This window comes from Labrus bergylta, chromosome 14 (assembly GCF_963930695.1).
Source record: "Labrus bergylta chromosome 14, fLabBer1.1, whole genome shotgun sequence".
NCBI lineage: Eukaryota > Metazoa > Chordata > Actinopteri > Labriformes > Labridae > Labrus > Labrus bergylta.
Window position 1 is genome coordinate 20185835 of NC_089208.1, and position 21894 is coordinate 20207728.

A 21894-nucleotide genomic window follows, 5' to 3' on the forward strand; every position below is an offset into this window, starting at 1 on the left:
TGTACATACCTCCGGGACTGAGCACTGACTATGGGCTTTTCACTGTTTTTTTGACACAGCTCCAGCTGCAGGGGCAGGCAGTCCAACAACTGCTATGACATTCCCAGCGGACTCATCCCTTTCAACTTTTCGGTGTTCCTCCTGCTTCCTGATCCTGATCATATACTGCCTCATTGTGGTGAAGGCAACATTGTTCACTGGGTGGAAAAAGTCAGAGGCCTGCTTGTTGGAAAATCAGAACAGAGGGTGTCAACTGATCAGCAAAACATTCAAATAAACCACCAAAACATAAATAACACTTTTTTTCCCCCTGCCATTCAATAAAGTCAATTCTTCTTCTTAAATTCAGTTGGCAATAACTAAAAAGTTGTTGTTTTTTAACTGAAGGAACATCTGTACTGCTAAAGTATGCGGTATAACGGAAAGCTTTAGCAATGCTAACGGACACAGTCGGTAAAGTTTGACTAAACACATTTTATAAAATGACATATACACCTTTCAATAGATGATTTTGAAAATGTTACGTTATGAAATCTGTGATAGAACGGTTTCTTAAAGCAGTAATCAAAATGTGCAAACAACCATCTACTAATGAAGCTGACAACAATCATTATTTTCACAATAAAAGAGAGTAGTAACATGGACATGTAATTACACTGAGATATTAAATAACATGTTAAGGTAACCTGTGAAAGACTTTTAATTCACCGACCTTTCTCAAACGATAGGTTTTGTAATAATTACACAAGGCTTATTGTTCTTTCAACAGATGTTATTGAGGAAATCAAAAGAGTTTGATGTCAATCAGTCTGAATTTTTTTTTAAAGTCTGATGTCATTGTTACCACAAGGTTATGGTTTGGTAACGATGAAGTCATCATCTCACGTTGCACATGCTCAGTGCAGTTTTGTGTTACCAACAGCGCATCAAACAACAACAACAATGGCGGACTACCTGTGTTTTTTTTTTCCTTTGGTAATCAGTCTAATAACAAGATGTCAAATTTCAATAAATACATCAATAATTATTCAACTAAGTTGTAAGTATTTACCAAGGGAAAACAGACTCCCTACACATGCAGACACTTTTCTTCTTTAGTGACACTAACTTTATCGCCTCCTACTGGCCATTAAAGTATGTTTGACTGAAATGAATTGATTTTGCCCTCTCATGCTGACAGAGATATTTTGTTACACAAAAGTCATGTGGACCCTTTTTTTTTTTACTGTAAGGGGGGAAATTTACACTCTGAAAATATTACAATTCTTTTCTAAATAGTGTTGCTGTTTTCAACAAGCAGCTTTCATCACATGTATGATTTCAAATCACAGATTAATGGAGATTATTGGTTGGGACATTATGTATGACTAAAAACTGTAAAACTAATCTGCATTCACACCAGCAGCAGCTGACCCAATCCTCCTTCTCTGTCAGATGGTTGTTATCAGACAGCTGCTTACAAGCTGCAGAGCTGCAGCAGTACTGTAGGTGATACAGTACCAGTTTAGAAATGACGTCTATGAAATACATCAGTTTCTATAATCACTGTAGCTTGCAGATAAAGCAACAAAATATCCTCCATTTAATGATGCTAAATATTCAGAGAAGCATCTTTATCTTTGCTATAATCACTGTCCCTTAATATACCCTTAGAAATTATTAAAACAACAACAATGTAAACCAGAGGAAGACTAAAAACAGATTATTTACACTAAATGTCAGAACTGTAAAGACATAAATCATGTTTTAAGCACTTAATGCAATCTTTGCAGATCTCCTCCAATTCGATTTGACCAGAAAAACCAACGTGCAAAAAAATCAGTCCTTTTCTTTACCAACTCTGATGACTTCCCATTATTTCCTCAGATGGTGTTGCAAACCAACAAATAGTGCAAATACAGTCAAAATGTTGCTGAAACAGTTAGTGCATTTAATACATTTGATATCAAATTATAAACCTAAAAGTGCTTGTTGCATAGCTTGTATGCAGCTGAATTTATAAGCCCATTATTCTCCATGAGCCCGGCAAGTAATTCTGTATTACAGCATGGAAATTCATAATCATTCAAAGCATTGCTTTGGTGTGTGTGAAATCAAAGGGCATGTTGAGCACACACTCAAAACTGTGGAAAATATCTGTCCCAGTAGAGCGGGTTAAGCACTCATGTAGAACTAAACTCATGTTTAAGAACTCGTAATGGCTGCTAGTCTTTCAGGTCTGTGTTGCAGCACATTACAGCAGGAAAAGGAAATGACAACGACTTAGTTCTATGACATACAGAGATTATACAAAGTGAGGCCTTTATCATCATTGGTGGATATTTCTGTGGTCATTTAAATATGTACCGTACAATCCAAGATTATTGGATTACTGAAGTCTGTCAAAATGTATCTCTGTTTTCACTTTCTCGTTTTTTAAGTCTTCAAGAGGTGTAATCCTTCAAATCTCCATGCACAGAGCTCCTGTTCCTGGAATTACTTTAGCCCAATATGAACTTTGGAGTAATATACCTGATCATGCCAAAGGAGAATGAAAGGAAACCAGACAAATATAATCATATTCCAGTCTTTTTTAACACCCAGTGAGACATTGGTAACTACTATTTTTTTTACTTTTCTGATATTCTCTAAACTTTGTGAAATTGTCACATTATTAAGGAATTGTATCAGCCTCCAGTGCACGTGATCTCATTGGTGACCTTATCAGGTCCTGGATATATTCGTCAGAGGTCTGCTAGTGTAAGGTACGAAACAAGCTCCTTAGACCTCTCTCATGCCAAATGTTTTGTGAGGCAAGTTACCTTTATAATGGCTCCATTCCATTTAGGTGATCATTTTCCCCTGACATGGCAACTTCCAGTTAAACGGAGTGTCAAAGAAACTGCTGCTATTTGATACAGCTGTGCTTGTCTTTATTAAATTTTCAAATTTGAGAAAATACTTCTGACATCGATCTTTCGTTTGTCCGATTGAGGCCAAAGTCCGAAAGATTGAAAAAGAAACATGCTGCATTTTCAAACGATGCAAAATGCAAAAGAAACCACAAGGAAATGTCCGAAACAAATTCAGTGAAAATGTGTTGAAAAGCAACCTGCAGAAAGTCAAAACATATGAAATAACAGAAAATAGATTCAAGCATGCTGCATCAACCCTTAACATTTCCATGAGGAGAAAAGCACAGCTCATACATTATGATGCGACGCAAAAAGCCCTCGACTAAACAGAAAAACACTGCCTATCCAATCATCACAGCGGAGGGGCTCCAGGCCTGTAGGGGGCAGTAAGTGGAACTGGGTTTTTCGTCAAATGTATTCATTGGATAAAATAACCTTCAAAAGACATTTAAGTCTCTGAGGGGGCGTCTGTACTGAAACGGGCGCAGCTCACAAGACCCACAGAGGTAAATTTGTCTACAGGGATTAGGAAAGCCAAGTGTTCCGGTCCTATCCCCCGACCTTGCCCTTAACCCCCACTCATCCCTCTGTAGCTGAGCTGAGGCCCAGCATCCTACTCCCCCTCTCTCCTATTGCTGGTGTAGAGTGTCTGTTCTTGTCTACTGTTACACTAACAAACCCTGCCATCATACCCTGCTGACTACCTCCTTGTCAAGGGACGGACAACTTTGAAGTGTTTGTCAGCTTTTTGGGATCTTTCTCTGCACCCTTAAAAAACATAAAAAATAAAGTCAATTGAAACTGTCATTAAGTCAAATTGTGTTCAACCCATTTTGTGGATTTCAAACAGCCTTTTTAAATCTTAGAGGTACTCTATGCTGCCTTTTATTCTTAAATTTAAGTTACCTTGAAACCTCAGCCAAAGATCTTTACTACTACTGACGAATCAAACTAGATTTAAAAAGAATTCAGGTGCCACTTAGTCTCATTTTTAGACTTTCTATGACATAGATGCCTTGTGTTTCACCGCATTCAAAAATAGCGATGAAACTCCAGTAGCGTGCAACATGTCTCAGCATATTGTTTGTTATACACTCTGACGTTACAGGAACGGCCCCATCATCACATGTGGTTAAAGAATAGAATGAATCATACATTTCCAAAACAACCAACGTAGAAATGTCCCGCTTTGTCAAATATATTAGTTAACCCTTAATTAGTAGTGCTTTTTAAGCTAATACAAAGGAACTACATTGAGCTTGCAATGATGTTTTGCTCGAGTGCTTAGAAATGTGTTTATGTCAGACGGGGTCAGGATAACAGGTTAGTATGTTATGACATGTGAAAGACAGATTAAGCTCTACACTAGACAGATCCTCTTAACAATAGCCACCAGGTCTTCACCCCGATTATTGCGCAGCTGTATTATCTGACCACCATTAGCAGATGCAGCACTCAGCACAATGGGACTGTATAGTATCTGAACATGGCTATAAATGTGTTTACATGCAGTAATGCATGAAACTCTTGAACATACAATAAACAAGTTAGAGAAATGATACCTGAATGGGAAAAATGTCGACATGAAACATTTTTGGATGCGGTTTATGTCCACTTAGTATCCAGAAAATGTCTGAGTTTTTGTGATGAGTGTGTATAAAGCCTGAACTGATGCAACTTGAAAGGAGTGCAGTGTTAAGCGCTTCAGAGTAAATGCTGAGAAGACTAAAGTTGACGCTGAAAAGGAGTTAAAATTCCTCACTCGTGCATTAGTCATCTAACCTCAACAGGCGTGCTTTACAGTGTTCTGTATCGATCTATTGAATCAACTGACACTGCTGTGAACTAGACCAAATACTAGCCTACACAATACTACTCCAAAACAAATGCAGCAGACTATTGGAATCGTTTTGCAAGTTCCTGACTCTAAACTTTAGATGGGCTGCTTTTTTTAAAATAATATTTATGTATAAATCCTCTTTATTTGATATTCTTAGGAGGGGGAAAGCCTCCAAGAAAACCCCTTGCTCTCTGCTTTGCAACAGCTGTGCTCTGCAAACCGGTATCAACCATGACCTGAATCATTAAACCTCAGTTTTACCATTACAACCAGTCCATCACTGCAGAAATGTGACCCTTCTAGATAGATCCCGAAATGCTCACTCTGTCATAATGATAGCTCGCACAATGATGTCTTTAGAAATGTGGAGTACAGATCTGAATGATTGTTAGAGAGTGCCTAATGGGAGAGGAAAATGAGGGTCCAATTACTGAAAGTGGCCATGCCCTTTTTCAGGGATCTTATAAATATACATCAAGCTATCTTGTCAGAGTAGAGAGGCCGAATGGAGATCCAGCAAGGCATCAAGCCACCGTAAATGCCCCAAGAAAAACAGACATACAAGTGGGAGGATATAGATGATGAAATCTATGTTGTAGAAAATGTACCTTTGTTTTCCACTTTGTTTACTAATGGTCAAGATGTGTTTCATAGGTATGTCAGTTATGCCACAGGTACTGGAATAAACCAGTTAAAATATGCTATAGTGATACTGGTCTTACACCATGTGTAAGTGCATTATGTACAAGTGCTGGTGTAAGCATGAAGGTAATTATTTTTTATTCTGCTCCTTAATCGTTTGCTTTAAAATCTAGAAAACCTATTGAACAGTCTATCAACATGCCAATGTATAATGAGTGTAACTACACATCCCTCTTTATAGAATGCACATAGTTATTGAGCAAAAAGATGAAAAAAGAAGAAGAAAAAACAGGGATATTGAGAAATAAATGGTTTCCAAAGTAAGTTCATTTGATGCAAACATCATTTACTTCAGACGCTTTATGCTCTCTGTGCCACACCTATCGTTCTGTTAAATGTTCTCAACCATCCTCTGAATAAAGAATCAATTAAATAAAGATATACTGTAGCCTTACAAATAAATCTATATCCATCCAACCTGTAGTGCTGTAAGAGTCATACAGACAAACTCTCGGGGTTAGGAGCAGAAACCCCGGCCTGCAACAACTGCTGTCATTCATGTTCTATGTCAAGCTCTTCTAATAGCGCTCCCAATTCACAGAAAGATGCACCGCTCACTGCTCGGGGCGAAATCCTGCCTGTCTACCACCTCAATGCAGCAGCTGTGGCCTGCATACAGTGACAGGTTAGTGATAGAGTGCGCATTCGCAACAACATTGTTCCATTAATTCATTTCAGAGGAATAAATGGGGCTTAATGAGCGATAATTAAATGCTCTACAGAGTGAGAATCATTTGCACGCCTGTCAATAACAAGTATGAAGGCGGTTTAAGGGCGATGTGTTACTCCCAGGCTCAGATGACCTTTTTTGTGTACAAGTGCTGCACCAATTTGTACTGTATTTTTTACTGACAATTACTCTCCGGTCTGCATGCACCCACACTCATGCTCAAACAAAATGCAGTTTTGTATATAGATAAAAAAAAAAAAAAGCACAAGGCCTCAAGCAATATATTTTTTTGTCACACCTTCAGACTTTTGAGTAAGGCAGAGACATGTAATAAAAACACTACCACTATGCCAATAACGACTAAAAAAGCAAGTCTTAAGTTACACTTCCAAGTAGAGCAGTGTGAGATCCTATTCCAATTGCAAACACTTTTGCTCTCATTCAGTCAGATGCAATTTTCTTTACTGGCATTGAATGTCATAGCCTCCATCTCTTAAACTGCAGATCTATTCTACATACAAGCTTTAAAGGGAGTCAAAAAGAGTTCTTATTCTGTGAAAAGATATAAATGTCAAATATTCATAAGCCTTAAAAAAAAAAAAAAAACCTCTTAAAAGTGGTGGTGTTTCATCATCATCGTTGACATGACACAAAAAGCACAGGACTGCACGGAAATACTTAAAACAATGTGTTACTGCTAAGAACTTAACAGCAGTCGGAACATTTTAGTTCTTCCATTTGCAGTAGAATAATGTCCGATACAAAACTGCAAGGTCAGCTAAATAACTTAACATGAGAAGAACTGTAACTTGGTGTTTTCTTTCTACTTTGACAGGAAACCAGAGCTCCCAGCTGACTGAGTCCTGAGGAATAGGAGCAGGCCGTTAGCTCTGTAGGTAACCTGTTTATCATACAGTGCCTAGGAACAGGAAGACAACAATTGCATTGCTTTTGAGGGACATACAGTGTGTACATTTAGTCCCCTGGTTCACACACTTGGAAGCTCGGATGCCTCTGCACAAGAGGGATTGAAGGCAGGTTTGGGATCTGAGCTATAAGAACACTTGGAATCGATATTCAACCCTTCCTCCTGGAAAAAAAAGCCACTACTGTCTCAAGTTTTAATCTATGGTCGGTCACTTCTTAAGTTTGGGCAACTAAAGCAATTTAAGTAGCCTAGGTTTGGGTAATAAAACAACTATGGTTAAAGTTAGGGAAATATTGTTAGGGTTCAATTTGAATAAAACTTGATTGTGTCAGGTCACGCCTGACTTTTTCAAACTATTTTATTTTTGCCATGTAAGTGGTATGTTAAGTAAAAACTGAATGTGCATAGGTATGTGTTTCCATTCCACATTAACTACATATAGCACTATTTTAGAAGACTCAGGTGCAATGTTCAGACCCCAGGCGAAATGTACAAGTCCAAGGTTCAAGTTTACCCATGATGGTCTAGAATATAGATGTGCTGGTTCACTTTTGGGATGCTTAATATGACAGAAAGAAGCAGTCAACAGATCATTTTGGATCTTCGGTCCCTGCTGAATGAATGACAGAGCTCAAAGGGAAAGGAGGATGTCAAGAAGCTGACAGCTCGTGTGTCTGTGAAATGTTGAAAACGGCATGATCTGAGAGAAGTGAGAGTCACAAAAGAAACAGTGAAAGGATTAAATACTCTGAGTAAGAAGCACTTTGATTACAATGGCCCGCATGAGCAGCATCGCTGTGCTGTTCCGTACTTTGAACTACATAAAAGAGATCAACAGAGGCCCGATGAGCGGGTGTGGCAAATCTCTCAGGTAATACAGTGAGGGCGACCGTGCCAGTTTGATCGCGTCACTGACCAGATTTGCTAAGTGGTGAAAGAATTAGGGGGGTGGGGGTGGTGGGGGGGGGGGGGGGGTGGCGGTGGTTGTTGTTTGAGGTACTCAAGAGGTAATAAGGTCCATTTTGTGTCACCTCTCTAATGGGATGATGAGTTTAAAAGCCAGAGTGAGAGTGGCAAAATCAAGAGCAGAGGGGAGCATTTGTGTCCCATGAGTAGAAGCTAAGAGGATTTAAGCAGGCGGCCAGCAGTACAGGGCACACTTCATGTTCTGGGCCACAACAAAAGATTGGAAGTAGAAATGCATGCAGCATGTGATGGTTGCGAAAGAGGTTCTTTTATTACATGTGTTGCATTTTGTAAATTTGCCGCAAAACACGCAGAGAATGAGGAGCCAAAGTTTGAAGTCGTGTTGCAGGCTGACCAGCTTGGGACATTAGTTGTAGACAAAGATCCAGTCACACAGACGCTGACACTGCTGTATAATTAAACGAGAAGAGACTCATTTTTACCCTGGTGAGGACAAGGACGACACCTTTTGTGAAATTAGAGCTTTTGACAAGTTGCTCTTGCAGCTCAAGTGACGGGACACCTCGAGAATTCTGTCACTAAAACGATGTGTCATTTCTTTAACAGAAAGGTGGATCTGCACATGCAGCTGCACATGTAAGTTAATGATTGAGTGCAACCTAGTGCAAAAACACCAATGCAACTCTATGCTGTATTGTTCTTAAGCTGACATTAATTGCCTAAACATGTTGAAATCGTAACTTTAGAAAAAAGACAGAGGTGGAATATGACTATGTTTGATTTCCATAAATTATGACTAAAAATGAATAAATAATGCCAAATTACTCAAACAAATCCCCATGTGATTCTAAAAGGAATGCATCTCCTGGTCGAAGTCTACTCGGTAACTACTTGAGCATGAACCTTAATAAAACAGAGAAAACCCTCAAGTGCTCACAATTTTATAGTTTGCACTACAGCTCTCACTGCTGGCCCACTTCGTGCACTAACGATTCATTTGTGCAGGACTAGTAATACAATAGGCTGTGCCACAATGTGAGGTATTAAAGCATTAAAGCAGGACGTGAGCCTAAGTAGAGCCTAGGAGCCAATTTGCTTAGGGCAGCGTGATTTCCCCCCTTCCCCCCCCCACGTGATCCCGGTGATACAGGCCGCTGTCCCTGGTCCTGAAACTGAACTGGTTCTATAGAATGCATGGGCTCGATTTCCTATAAGAAGCAGCGACACATCTTGGAGAAAAAAAAAACATTTGTTTATGAAGCCCACGGGAGTGAGAGGTGCATTAAAATGTGCCGATAAGCTTCATGCGGGTTTGCAGGATGCAGATAGTGGGATTCACACGAACTGCAATTCCTCATATGCAACAGTGCGAGGCGCATGTCTGATGCAGTTGAGGGGAAAGAGAATGGGAGAGAGAAAGAGAGTTTGATTGATCATGTGGGCTATGGGAGCCTGCGAGAGTTGTCGAAAATTGCTGCATAGACGCCCCTCAGGCACCTATCTGGTTACCCAGTGACTCCAACCATTGCTGTGGCCAGAATCACCACAAAACACCAGAGTACCTGTTACCAAAACGCCCTCAGCCAGCCGGGCTGCTAACACATCGTTCATTCTTCCGGGTTGCACTTCACCGGTAATCCACAATACATATACTTACCGCAGTCTTCACACAAGATCTTCCCAACATCTTTTTTTAGGTTCTTTCCACTCGTGTCCAGAGGCGCGAACGATGCCTTGAAAACCAAAGGCTCGTCAGTGGGGTCCATGAAAAAAATGTACTTGTGGTTCTTCTTCACTTTGGTGCACGGAGCCTCAGTTCCAAATTCTCCCACGGTGACGAGCTGTTCTCGCTCCAGACCCCCGCTGTTCTGGGGCCAAACATCCAGCACTTTGACATTCACACGGTACGGCTCCGCGGAGACGTTCACAGGCGTAGACTGCACCTTGCCCTCGATCACCACAGCGGATTTGAAAACCTGGTCCTGCAGGGAATTCAAATTCGGGGAGTAGCAGGCGAATGAGACCCCGATGACCAGCATGGATAAATGTACTGAATCAAGCCTCATGCCGCCTGCTTTGGCTCGGTGGTCGCTGGTCGCGTTGCGGCAGGGCTCTCTCGGCTGCGGGGCGATGGCGATGGAGCTTGGTTGAATGTAGAGACAGTGAGTAGGCTCCTGTAGCACGGCAGCGCGGCAGACCTTGCATAAGTGTCCATGCCATCGGGATCCGCTGCTTTTTCGAGTGTTTTCCAACGGGTAAACAGCTGGGTGTCAAATCCAGTCACTGCTTTCCGCTAAAAAAAATAAGGCATTGGAGACAGGGCTAAGCAAGGAATTGGCGGATTCTCCCCTCCAGAAGATGCCCCCCTATGCTGCCATAGTGTAGCCTTAACTGCAAGACGACGCCACTCTTATCTTTGCCCAAAAATTGCAGTGGTGGGGTACCGCTATGATGCTTTTCTGTATCATCTGCAGCGGAGGGAAAGACGCAAAAATGCTGCAGTGAAGCACAAGTTTGGTAGTCCGCTCTCAAAAACATAAGCCACGTTTCATTCCCCCAAAATAAAGCATTATTCGTGGTCAGCAGCTATAACGCTATTACGGCGCCTTCCTCCACGGCTCTCTCTCCGCCTCCCCCACTAGCCACAGACGGAGAGGAAATAATGCCGATTGCCAGGGGGCTCCGTCAACAAAAAAAATCGCAGGAATAGAGCACTGAAATACAGGCAACCGATGGACCAAAAGGGTCGATCTCCTCGCTGCCAAAAACCCAGTTACTGTACGTCAATCACTCCATGTTTTAGCAGCCGTGATCTCACGTTCAAATGAAACAAACCGGATCCTAAATCCATGACTGTCCCCTCCTTAGAAACGCATCTTACTGTAGCCAAGGCATCACTCCAACAAATGAAAATCTGTTCACATTCAAAAATGCAGCCGCATATACACCGGTAGGCCTAGAAAAATCATATGGCCGCGATGACTAAGGCTGCGAAAGCATCTCAGATTCTTCAACAGACTGTTTTGAATGAGTTTTGCGTCTCATCCCATTAAGTCATGCCCTGCATTCAGGTCACATTCACTGCTCTGCCTCTGAAAAAAAAAAACTGATGTTGAAGCACCGCATTAAATCCATACAGATAAATCAGCTGCAATATTCGGCTCCTTAAGAGAGGAAAGTCTTTTCAGCAATATATACAAGGAGAACAATCTGTGACAAAATATGCTTCTATGTTTTAACAGTTAGAATGTCACGTTGAGACGTATTCTGAAGGGCTTTATCGCCAAATAAGTTCCAATTCGGAAAGATAATTCTAAATGAAAATGTAAATGGTTAGTCATCTCTGGCATGGTTTTAGATAAAGTTAGAATATCATGGTTTGGTTTGGTTTCGCCTAAATAGAATGCGGATACAGGATGTTGTATTCACAAAGAGCGACACCTGCTGACCACTGTGTGTCTATGAACACTTTGACATACATTTGCTGTACATGATGCTGTAAATCAAACTACCTTTGTGCTAGCTCAGAAAAAAAACGTGTTAAAAATAAAACAGTGTTTTGGCTGATGAATTACGGTTAGGCCTTATTAAGATAGCCAAAAGAACAGTTTAGGGGACTATTTATTCACTGAAATGACCTAAAACAAGTATTCAATAAGTCAAAAAAAAAAAAGATACACATTTGTACTAAAAATGTAAATGGAATAACACCTATACATGTATGTATGTCTCCACTTGTGCGCATGCCCAATAGACCTGATATAGACCTCTGCTCTCCGTGGTGCTGAAACTTTACGAGGCCATTAAATTACGACCACATAGTGTTGGACACACATATGAAGTTATTAATCACAGCGTGAAAAGAAGTCCTCTTTCTCGTACATTATGTGCTTTTATAACATCACTTTAAAAAATAAATAAAAAACACACACAGAAAGCCGAGTGTGTGTATGGCTGTCCCTCTGTTTCCCTTACAGATTAATGCCTATAAAGTTGGGCAAATGTCAAAAAAATGTGACGCAAATTGATCCAAACTGGTAACCAGCTGCTGATCGAATCAATGCTCACCGACTTCGTCAGACACTGTCCTCCATTACAGGTGCAAAAGATGTTGCCCTACCTGTTACCACTAGAAGGCTTAAAGCTGCAATTCCTCGATACCACCAAAGGGAGGTGCACGTCTACCGAGCTCCCACCGTGCGTGTTGACATCAGAGGCTAAAACGTGCGGCGTTCAACTCGTGCGTGCATGTGTCTCTCTCCGTGCCACGACTCGCCGTTTCTTGTCCATCTTGTGCAGCGAGCAGGAGCAGTTCTCCGAGCTGTTACAAAGGCCTACGAACGTTTTTAAATGTGTATTTCGGTTTGTCTTGTCTTCTTCTTCCCCCCGTCGAGGCTGTAAGGCGCCGCGCGTGCAGACCGAGCGCTGTTAAGGTAGGTTGTGGGCTCTCGCTTGGTGGAATGACGCTTTATTTACATGTCATTCGGTTGGTTTCTCGCTCTCCCGCAGCGTTTTGGTGACCTAACGTGCAGCCAAGCATATGACATTGCCTCGCAGAGTTCACAGAAGCATAACATGACGGTGTGCCGCCATGAGTCGGTTCTGAAATTGTAATGGAGCTGTATTTCGAGAAGCGTCACATCGTTCCGGTGTCGGTGGATGTAGGGCAAAACTTTGTAAGGGGATCACAGCTGCTCTCTGTTACATACTGCGACGACACCTCTGCTGGGGCTGCAACCTGCGCTAGACGTGGCATCGGCAATAAAACAGCTGCCTTTCCTGATTTATACTCGAATAAAAACGAGTCTGAAAAAAATGGGTGAAGTAGGATAGGTAGCATTTGTAGTCTGTGCAAGAAGCTGATGAACTACGGCACTGACAGGTTCCATTAAGCCTTCTAGGTGAGATTATTTAAAAGGGAATGAATGTAACATGTCCTAGGTTGCCTGTCCCATTGTATATTATGTAGGATACATAACTCTGAATTTTAATAACATGTTTGGCATTGATTACATTTAGCGTGAATGCAGATGCGTGTGTATCACACAGAAGTCCTAACAGGTTGAAGAAATAGGAGTGGCCTTTTACTCAAAAACAACTCACATCGAGTCTGGTAATGAAATATTTTAACAGCAAGGACGTTAATATTGAGGTCAGTTTGAACCAACAAAGCTGCAAAAAGGCCTACGTGGGTCTGCAATACAATGCAAAAAGGCCATGGTCTATGAACAAGTTTTTATTCCTTTTTGGTTAAGCGAAAATAGGGATGTCTTATAAGGAGTCCTAAAAACTTACCCTTTTTTTCATCTTTTTTCATCCCCAAACATGACTGGATTTGTCTAAGAAGAAGCTTTGGTTTCTGTTCAGCTGATCAGCAGGCCCAACGACCTTCGAGGCAATAAGAGTTGCAGGTATATGAGTTTAGGCTATATGACATATATTAACATAGGAAAAATATTTATAGAGATATAAATACAGAAAAAAAAAACCCAGCTTAACTACGATAACCTCGCCTCATTTACTCTCATTTTGACTTACAAAGCAACTGAATAACCTATCAGAGTAAACTTTGTCCTAAACGTAATTTAAGTAATAAATTGACCTATGGCTACTTATTCCTTATTTATAACTTGCTTAGGTCTGTCAAAGGGCAATGTTGGTATATTTTCAATAACCAATAAACTGAATTTTAGTTGTCAAATTGAATCTTGTTTATTTTACAAATGATATTGCTTTGGCCTATAGTGAGAATAAATAAAATGTATTGGTTCTCATTTGCATTTATTCAGCATTCTGACACAATATTACAACATATGCAGTTAGATTTTTTCCCCCCCCCAGTAAAAATCCTTAACTTAAATTTCAGTTTCTTATTTCATGTAGCCTATTTTGGGAAGCATGCAATTGAGCAAATGTTCTCCTCTGTATTTTTTTTTTTTTTTTACTCATAGGCTAGTGCAAAACTTAATTTGGCATGTCCATTTCTTAATAAATGACATTTCTTAAATTATCACTCAATGACATTGTTAAGTAAAATAGATATGCTTAAACCACAGTGCATATACATAGGCTTTTTTAGAAATGGATAAGATCATACTTTAGCCCCTTTTGTTGTTTTATGAGTTCTTGTCAGGCCTTCAGACAGCCTATGAGGCCACTAACACTGCAGAAACGAAGCTCACATGTTAGAGCAGGGTGATATATTATTTATCCTTAATTATTCTGTCAATTTTAGGGATTTATTTTCTTTCATTTTATTTACAGAATTAAATGATGATTCACTAAAAGGTTGAATTAGGCCCACAAAGTGCCCCTTTATTATTACAAGAACATTAACGGTAAACGGCATTTAGTATCAAAGCTCACCTCTTTGTGATGCATATTTATGAATAGCATACCGAATATTGTCTGTAGATTTCGCAAAGAGCGACTTTTAACACCCAATGCTTTCACAGTAAGTCTTCAATATCCACCAAAACGAGAGAAGTCCTGCCGGGGTAAAATAATATTTATCTTAGGGAAGTGAACAACAGTAGCCTGAACTAGCGTATAGCTTATAAATACATTTTATAAATAAATGTAAGACATTTTATTCTGGAAACTTGATTAATCGAAAAAAATAGTGACTCAGAATGAAGAAGACATGCTGTTTTTTGTGGTTATATATTTTTTTTAAACGAAGCAACTTGAAAGATTAAATGGCAGGAATTTTCAAACTTAAAAAAAAAATTGCTTCTATTTTACTTCCTTAGTTTATATTTAATTTTCCGAGAGGAAATATTAAACCGCCAATCAGAAATTTGAAGCAACGGTTAATAAGAAAAAAAACAATAGCAAATTTCAAAAACGAATTTAAGCAAAAAAAAAAAAAAAAATGAAGGCCTATATGAAGCCTCTACTATAATAAACATTCAGAAAGTGTCCCCTGTATAAACAGCATTTGAACAGGTAACCATAAACAGGTTAATATACTATGAAGCCTAAAACTATTAACATTTTTAGTCTCGAAATGTTTTGTCGGCTGATTGAAGGCTTGTTATCGCCTCTATTATACCATATGCCATTTTTTTTTATGAGACGGTCTAGTATCTTAAATATACTTTCTAGGCCTACATTTGAACAGAAGCATTATGCGGTATTTTCATACGATGTCAGTCTTTTCTGAAGCTACATTTAACTACAGAAAGTCTGGTAAGAGCACAGCAAATAATGGGTTTCTTCTGCAGGTACATCTAACTCTGTTTTATAGGCTACAGAAGAAAAAGGCTACTGCTTTAAGGTGCGCTGCTGTAGGAGACGAGCACCTAACCCTACCTCACACAATTAGCATCACTTGCCGTTTAATTCGATAGACAATGTACGACTACACAATGAAGAGGTTACCTTAGGCCTACTGTAGGCCTGTGAGCAGGTAAGCCACTCAACGTATTAACACGACGTTCAGAGAAAGCCCGGACACCTGGTTAAAGACTTGTTATAATGACATATTAAAAAACAGCATGGGGGCTATGAAGTGATGATTGATATTACAAATCAGTAGACTTTTAATGTTACTGAAAAAGTATAGCTTTAATTGATACACGCCCATAATAGGCTACAAGCATGAAATTGATTCTATTACTCCATGGTGAACTCGTGGTTTAAAATGCTACAGTCTCATTTTAGGCCAGGATGAATGAAGGCCTACCAAGCGTGAAAAATCAAATTTCGTTGTTTTTCTTTCTCTCCGTTAAAATATTGCAAAAATGCTGACTTCAAGCTACACAACCCTAGCCCCAGTTCAGTGAGGGAGATACTAAATTTGCCATGTTGAGTAATAAAAGAAAACGTGGATATCTTTATTTTTTATTTTTTATTTTTTTTTATCGATTTTAACGAAACTGGAAATGCTAGTAATGTTGACAAATACAACGACAGCTGGCTTAAATTTCACTCTGTAAATATGATTTCTTACACGGTCCCTCTGCCCCTTTCCCGACATGCTTTCGAAATGCTACTCGTCATTGTTATAAAGACCAGCACATGTGAATGTTTGTGTAAGAAAGTAGCTTTTATTGCAATTTAAAAAAAATAAGTAGCCATGTGCCTAACTCTCTGTTCCCTGGTTCCAATAACTATAACGTTTTAAAGAAAGAAACAAATTAGGAGCCTGTGTCATTTCGATTTTTTTATATCATACCCTACAGTTGATAAAAGTTCAGCCGCAGTCTGGGATACTTAAATCAGAATGGATGTGATAATAGTTGCACAGGTCTGTTAAAAGTCAACATTTGATTGGTCAAGATACAAGTCGTATTTTTCACATAGCCTTATTAAGTAACTAATAGCCTAATGACACAGGGACGTTAAATATATATATAAATATGGATTATATTATTATTTGTTTTTTTGGCCTTTTGACCTGCCTGTAAGCCATTGCCATCGAGTTTTAAAATACTCTCATATATGCAACGTAAGGATTGACTAGTGTGACTAGTGTTTAGGCGACTAGGATTTACAAAAAAAATATATTTGAGTGAGGACTTTATGTAAATGCAAACAAAACTGTTGTTGAAATAAAAAGCATTTGAAAAAAAAACGAATTAATAATTTAAGTCATCGCATTCATCATTAGCACATCACACCAACAGAGACACCTGTAAAGCAGTCACCCGGTGCTACATTACTGCTCTTACTTTAAAACAGAGGGCAAGCTGGGGTCTTCAGGTAGCAACAAAAAAAAAAAAACACCACCCTTTTCGATGAATTGAAACTTAATCACACTGTGGGCTTGTCATTTCCTCTCAACAAGCAAACCATAGGTTTAAATTTCCAGCATTTGACAGCCCGTGGGAGAAAAAAAAACCGGCGTCCTCCTTCGCTCTGCATTAACGTCTCTCCTTCGCCTTTCCATACCTCTTTGTAGATCTCGCGAGAGCTCCGGCGTTCTCTGTGGCTGGCCGTGGCTTTGCAGCAGACAGAGGGAGAAGGCAGGCAGGCAGCATCATGGCGGACAGAGACAGTGGAAGTGAGCAGGGAGGAGCGGCCACGGGCCCAGGCTTCGGTTCCATGCACTTAGCCACAGGAGGGGCGGGCTCGGCTTCCGGGCTCCAGCATGAGACCCAGGAGCTGGCGTCGAAGCGGGTTGACATCCAAAACAAACGCTTCTATTTGGACGTAAAGCAGAACGCGAAAGGCCGCTTCTTAAAGATAGCAGAAGTCGGGGCCGGTGGAAACAAGAGCCGCCTCACTCTCTCCATGTCCGTGGCGGTCGAGTTCCGCGACTACTTGGGGGACTTCATCGAACATTATGCCCAGCTGGGTCCGAGCAACCCGGGACTGGTACAAGACGAGCCGAGGAGAGCGCTCAAAAGCGAATTCTTGGTCCGAGAGAATCGGAAATACTACATGGATCTGAAAGAGAACCAGAGAGGACGGTTCCTGAGGATTCGACAGACCGTTAACCGGGGGCCCGGTTTGGGATCCACGCAAGGCCAGACGATCGCTTTGCCCGCCCAGGGACTTATTGAGTTTCGTGACGCTTTGGCTAAACTTATTGACGATTACGGTGTAGAGGACGAACCTGCAGAGTTGCCCGAAGGGTCATCATTGACTGTGGACAACAAACGGTTCTTCTTCGACGTCGGATCCAATAAGTACGGTGTGTTCATGAGGGTAAGCGAGGTGAAGCCAACGTACCGCAACTCAATTACGGTGCCCTACAAAGTGTGGTCCAAATTTGGGAATACGTTCAGTAAGTATGCCGAGGAGATGAAGAAGATCCAGGAGAAGCAGCGGGAGAAAAGGGCATGCGAGCTCCAGCAACAAGAGGAGATGCAGGCGGACGATGGAGACGAGGATTGATATATAGAGCAAAAAAAGATGCAAGAGTAAAGAAAATAACAAGAGAATTATAATTAAAAACTCTACTGTATAAAGAAAGAAATCTAAAGATTTAACTGTAATGGTTTAACTCCAAGGGAGCATCACCCACAATATAAGAAACCTCCACAACCTGACAGTTATGACATGTCACTCATCGCTGGATGTTACCCCACTTATCCACCATTAATACAGTAACAGGCTGCTAAACAAAGTAATAACAATATATTTGAACATTGTTTCCTACTTGACAAACGATATTGAACTGAGTGTTTATTTCCCTTATTAACAGAAAACTTTTGTACCAGTTAAAGCTATTGTAAAAAAAAAAAAAAAAAAAGTGTTTGCAATGTTCAAATGGAATTATTGCTGAGTTCTGAAGAAAAAGCGTTTCCTTTTCATGTGAGCTAATGACTTCAGCACAAATCAGATATTTTAATTTTTAAACCAAAATTCAAAATCTTTGTAAAAGGTTGTCACATGTACTACTTGCCATTCTATTTACCTTTACCTGTGAGTAGAGATGTGTTTACACATGAATCATATGAGGGCTAGGCCTGCTTTGGAAACTGGTTACATGTCATGCAGTATAAAAGGAACATATAGGCATTTTCATGAAATGAATTAAGTGCTCTATTTGTTGTGCAATATACATTGCATAGAAATCAAATTTATTAAACTGGTCAATGGATCATGATAGGATGACATTTGCCAGAGGCATTCAAAGAAATATTAATATTGTAGTTTTGTTTCAGTTTAAATTGTTGCCATGCAGATGGATATATATATATTATAGACTACCTTTGTGTCTTGTTGTTAATGCAATGTGTTCATTTTAAAGGTACTAAATGTGTATTTGACAGAAGAAATGCAGAGACAACATGTAGCAAATGGCCTAAATTGCAGATTACTAACAAGACAAGCCCTACACAAACTGTGCTGATTGGCCTGTGGTCTGAAAAAAAGGAGGCACAATTCAGCAGAGCATCATTGGTTAGCACATCGGATACAACAGAACTATTTTGTGATCTTGTTCAGTCATCAAAGTCCAGATGGTGCCAAGGAGTCTTGTTGCTGCATGTTTATCTGCACTAAGAGATTTCGTTGGTCTCCCAAAATATTGGCTCAAGGACCCTTCCATATGTATCTTTATCTGCCTATAGTGTACGAATCTCAAGTTTGAGTACCGAGTGATTCCATCCAAAGGCTTGGTGTAGTTGTAGTGGAAGTTGTTTCAAAGTGTGATTGTAAAAGGAGCGACCTTGTGACCTGTAGTCAAAGTATCATCTTCATAATATGGAGGGCACTGAGGAGCCCGCCTAGATAAGCCAAGGAGAAGAGGGTTCAATTCACCTCAAAGGTGAGCCCATCCCTTCAAGTTTAAAAATCTGAAGGTGTGATGTTCTGCGGGGCTACTTTGGATACATACTCATAGCTCTACTTTAGATTTGTAAGCCCAAATATCTACCTGGGGGTGATGAGATTCTGTTTTGGTCTAATTGTAAATATTTGGGCTGCCACACGGAAAAACAACTGGTTCTAATCCAGTTCAGTCGCATCTCATAGATGTGTGATAGCAGTTTTATAAACTCTGTCAGTAAACTCCAGAGAAACTGGCAACAATCAGATAATGTCAGATATACCTCAGCATTGAATTAAATGACTGCTCCTGTGTTTAGATTGACTGGAAACCAGCAAACTAGACTGTCCTTGACCACCTATTTTTGGAGCCTGTGGTATAGCCTAAAAGATACCGTATTGGGAGCATCCTCTTCAGCATATAAACAACCTGGTGCCTTACACACTCCGCATGCTTACACGCTGGCCTGGTGCTTTGGATTGCAGTTTGGCTTTTTTTTCCGTACTGTTTCCTCTTTTCTTTCTTCCATTCTTGTTTCTCAGCCCCCTTGTGTGCTAGTGCACGACTCGTGGTGCTAAAAGGGTTTGTTACAAGCTCTTAAAAAAACATAGGGGCAGAATTCTTAACTTTTTTCTGCTACCTTCCTCCTTCCCTAACCTAATTGCCATCCCCATTCCCCAGCTATCCAGGTATCGGCCTACATGTAAACATGGAAAGGGGTGGTCACCTAGATGCAAGATGATGCAGAGGAGTTGGCTCTTCACTAGCCAAGCGCATTAGCAGGAAGAGCAGGGGCTGATTGGGAACATCGGTACTGGCCTGAAGAGATATACACTTTTGTTGGCAAGCCCCCTTTGAAATGCTCGTTCTATGGCTTGGGTGGTTTTTGTGCAAGTTGTAAGTCGCTCAATTAATGGGGAGCAGCAAGCATGTCTTGTTTTGTTTTCTTTTGTTTTACGTAGTTTGACATTTTCAGCATTATTCCACATTATTTGTAATTTTGGAATGTTTTAGCCCACAAAAAATATATCTATTTTTTCTGTGCAACATTTCATCACTGTGTGCAATATCGTATGTGCCAATGTGGCAATATATGTATATCAATTAAATATATGATTACTATTTGAAAGCATGTGGCTGAATTCCATGTTTATTTCTCATGAAGGAGTTGTATGCCTTTATTTGCACTCAAAGCTCCATCCTAGAGGAAAATAGAGAAAACCAAGGTCTTAGCAGCCTGTTGGGTCGAGCAGTTCATAGAAGTATTCAACTTGAAACAGAGTAACATCACTGCAAGTACGCCCCTCTTTAGGAATCTTGGCTTATGGGTTGTTGAAGGAAGACCATAATGAGAATGGAGTTTTTGTGAAAAGGAAACTTAAAAAAAAAAAACAGTGAAATCTCCATTTTAGCTTTAAGCTAAGAAAAGGTGCTTCAGTCCAATCTTCATTAAGGTGTATGGTGAACTGTCTTCAGTGGTTGTTGTGTGTAGCACTTTGCTTTTCCAGGTTAATGAAATGCCTGACCAATACTTGTTTAAGTAATCTCAACAAAGAATGTCGTTCTTTCTTCTTTTATTTTATTAAAGAGGGTATTTCATTTGCTCTTTTGGTTTTGATGCATTCAATATAATTTATGTACATTTGACAAATTTTAAAAATAAATTTAATTTACCCACGAGGGAAAATCTACAGTCAAAATGTATGTGTTTTTTTATGTTTCAGTTCTTGTTGACAAAAAAATAAACAACCTAAAAAGTCAACATTTCTCTAGTGAAGTGTTACATTTTGATGTAGTGTTGTCCATAATGTCTGACTCTACCTTGGCAATGATACTAATAACTGAGCTTAATTTTACAGCCTTTAAAATGCTAACTTTGCAATGACAAGTACCTGATGACTTCTTCATAGAAATTTCCACATAAGTACTGTATGTATAATACCAGGCTGTAAAATAAAGCATTACTTTGTTCTCTAATCATCCTGACTGTGCAGTTTGTGATTATCTGTATGTAAGGATTGCTGTGGCTTGTGTAGAACAAATGAAATGTGACTTTATTGATGACTACAAAACAAAGCATGTATTTGTTTTACGTTAGATTTTTTGCTGGTTGAATGCGTGTAAACGAAAATGATATGATGGAAAAGATGAATAACTGTAAATGTTGAAAATAGGCCAATCACGATCATATTTTATATAATCTGCAGTCTCTGTTTTCGATCTGTCCCATGGCAAATATGTTATGTCAAACATTGCAAGAATTTTTATTTCCTCCGTCCACGCCTGCCGTTATTCCACCTACCAGAAGAAACTAAGCAACATAATGTCAATATAAGCATGACTAAAAATGTGCACTTCCCACCTATACGACTTCCAGGGAGGTCTGAGTTGGGGGTCCTGGCCTGCTCAAAGGCCTCCCTGCCGGACATATGTGTACATGTTTGGGCTTTTGATGTAAAGATAATTGTCTCTCGGCCTCTCTCAGCCCCCCTGCTGGCCACGAGGAAGGGTGAACAAACTGAAGGGGATGTGCTAAATTAAGATGGACTCCAGCCCAGATGCCAACTCATACTTTGAGTTTGCTCTTCATCCAACAACCTACATAGATGATTGGTTAAGGTCACCCCAGCGTTGGAAGCACAAATGCAAAAACATCAGAACAGGTGGTAAAAGGTATCCTGACATTATCAAGACTATCCATGTGAAAGCTCA

The 21894-nt window shown here is 40.0% G+C and overlaps 2 protein-coding genes across 5 annotated transcripts in view; one reads left to right on the forward strand and one right to left on the reverse strand.

Annotated features, from left to right (window-relative positions):
• The window catches only part of nrg2a (neuregulin 2a), an 81285-nt gene extending 70263 nt beyond the window's left edge, over positions 1-11022 (reverse strand). For 2 of the 3 annotated variants that reach the window (XM_065962991.1, XM_020633356.3), the window contains exon 1: positions 9619-11022. In XM_065962991.1, coding sequence (XP_065819063.1) covers positions 9619-10027 — 409 coding nt within the window. In that variant the 5' untranslated portion in view covers positions 10028-11022. The remainder of the gene's footprint in view (positions 1-9618) is intronic. The other variant, XM_020633357.3, reaches the window with a different exon arrangement.
• A 1216-nt stretch (positions 11023-12238) lies between these two features.
• On the forward strand, positions 12239-21159 carry puraa (purine-rich element binding protein Aa). Of its 2 annotated transcripts, XM_065962993.1 has the most exons (3): positions 12241-12394; positions 13309-13372; positions 16867-21159. In XM_065962993.1, the coding sequence occupies exon 3, from the start codon at positions 16947-16949 to the stop codon at positions 17802-17804; it is 858 nt and encodes a 285-aa protein (XP_065819065.1). In that variant the 5' UTR covers positions 12241-12394; positions 13309-13372; positions 16867-16946; the 3' UTR covers positions 17805-21159. The 2 variants fall into 2 exon arrangements, with proteins under 2 accessions (XP_020489014.1, XP_065819065.1); XM_020633358.3 differs by lacking the exon at positions 13309-13372 and having other exon boundaries at positions 12239-12394.
• Positions 21160-21894: the final 735 nt, after the last annotated feature.

What these genes read in the sequence shown, in the direction of transcription:
- puraa (XM_020633358.3), top strand. Translation starts at nt 16,947, where the DNA reads ATGGCGGACAGAGACAGTGGAAGTGAGCAGGGAGGAGCGGCCACGGGC.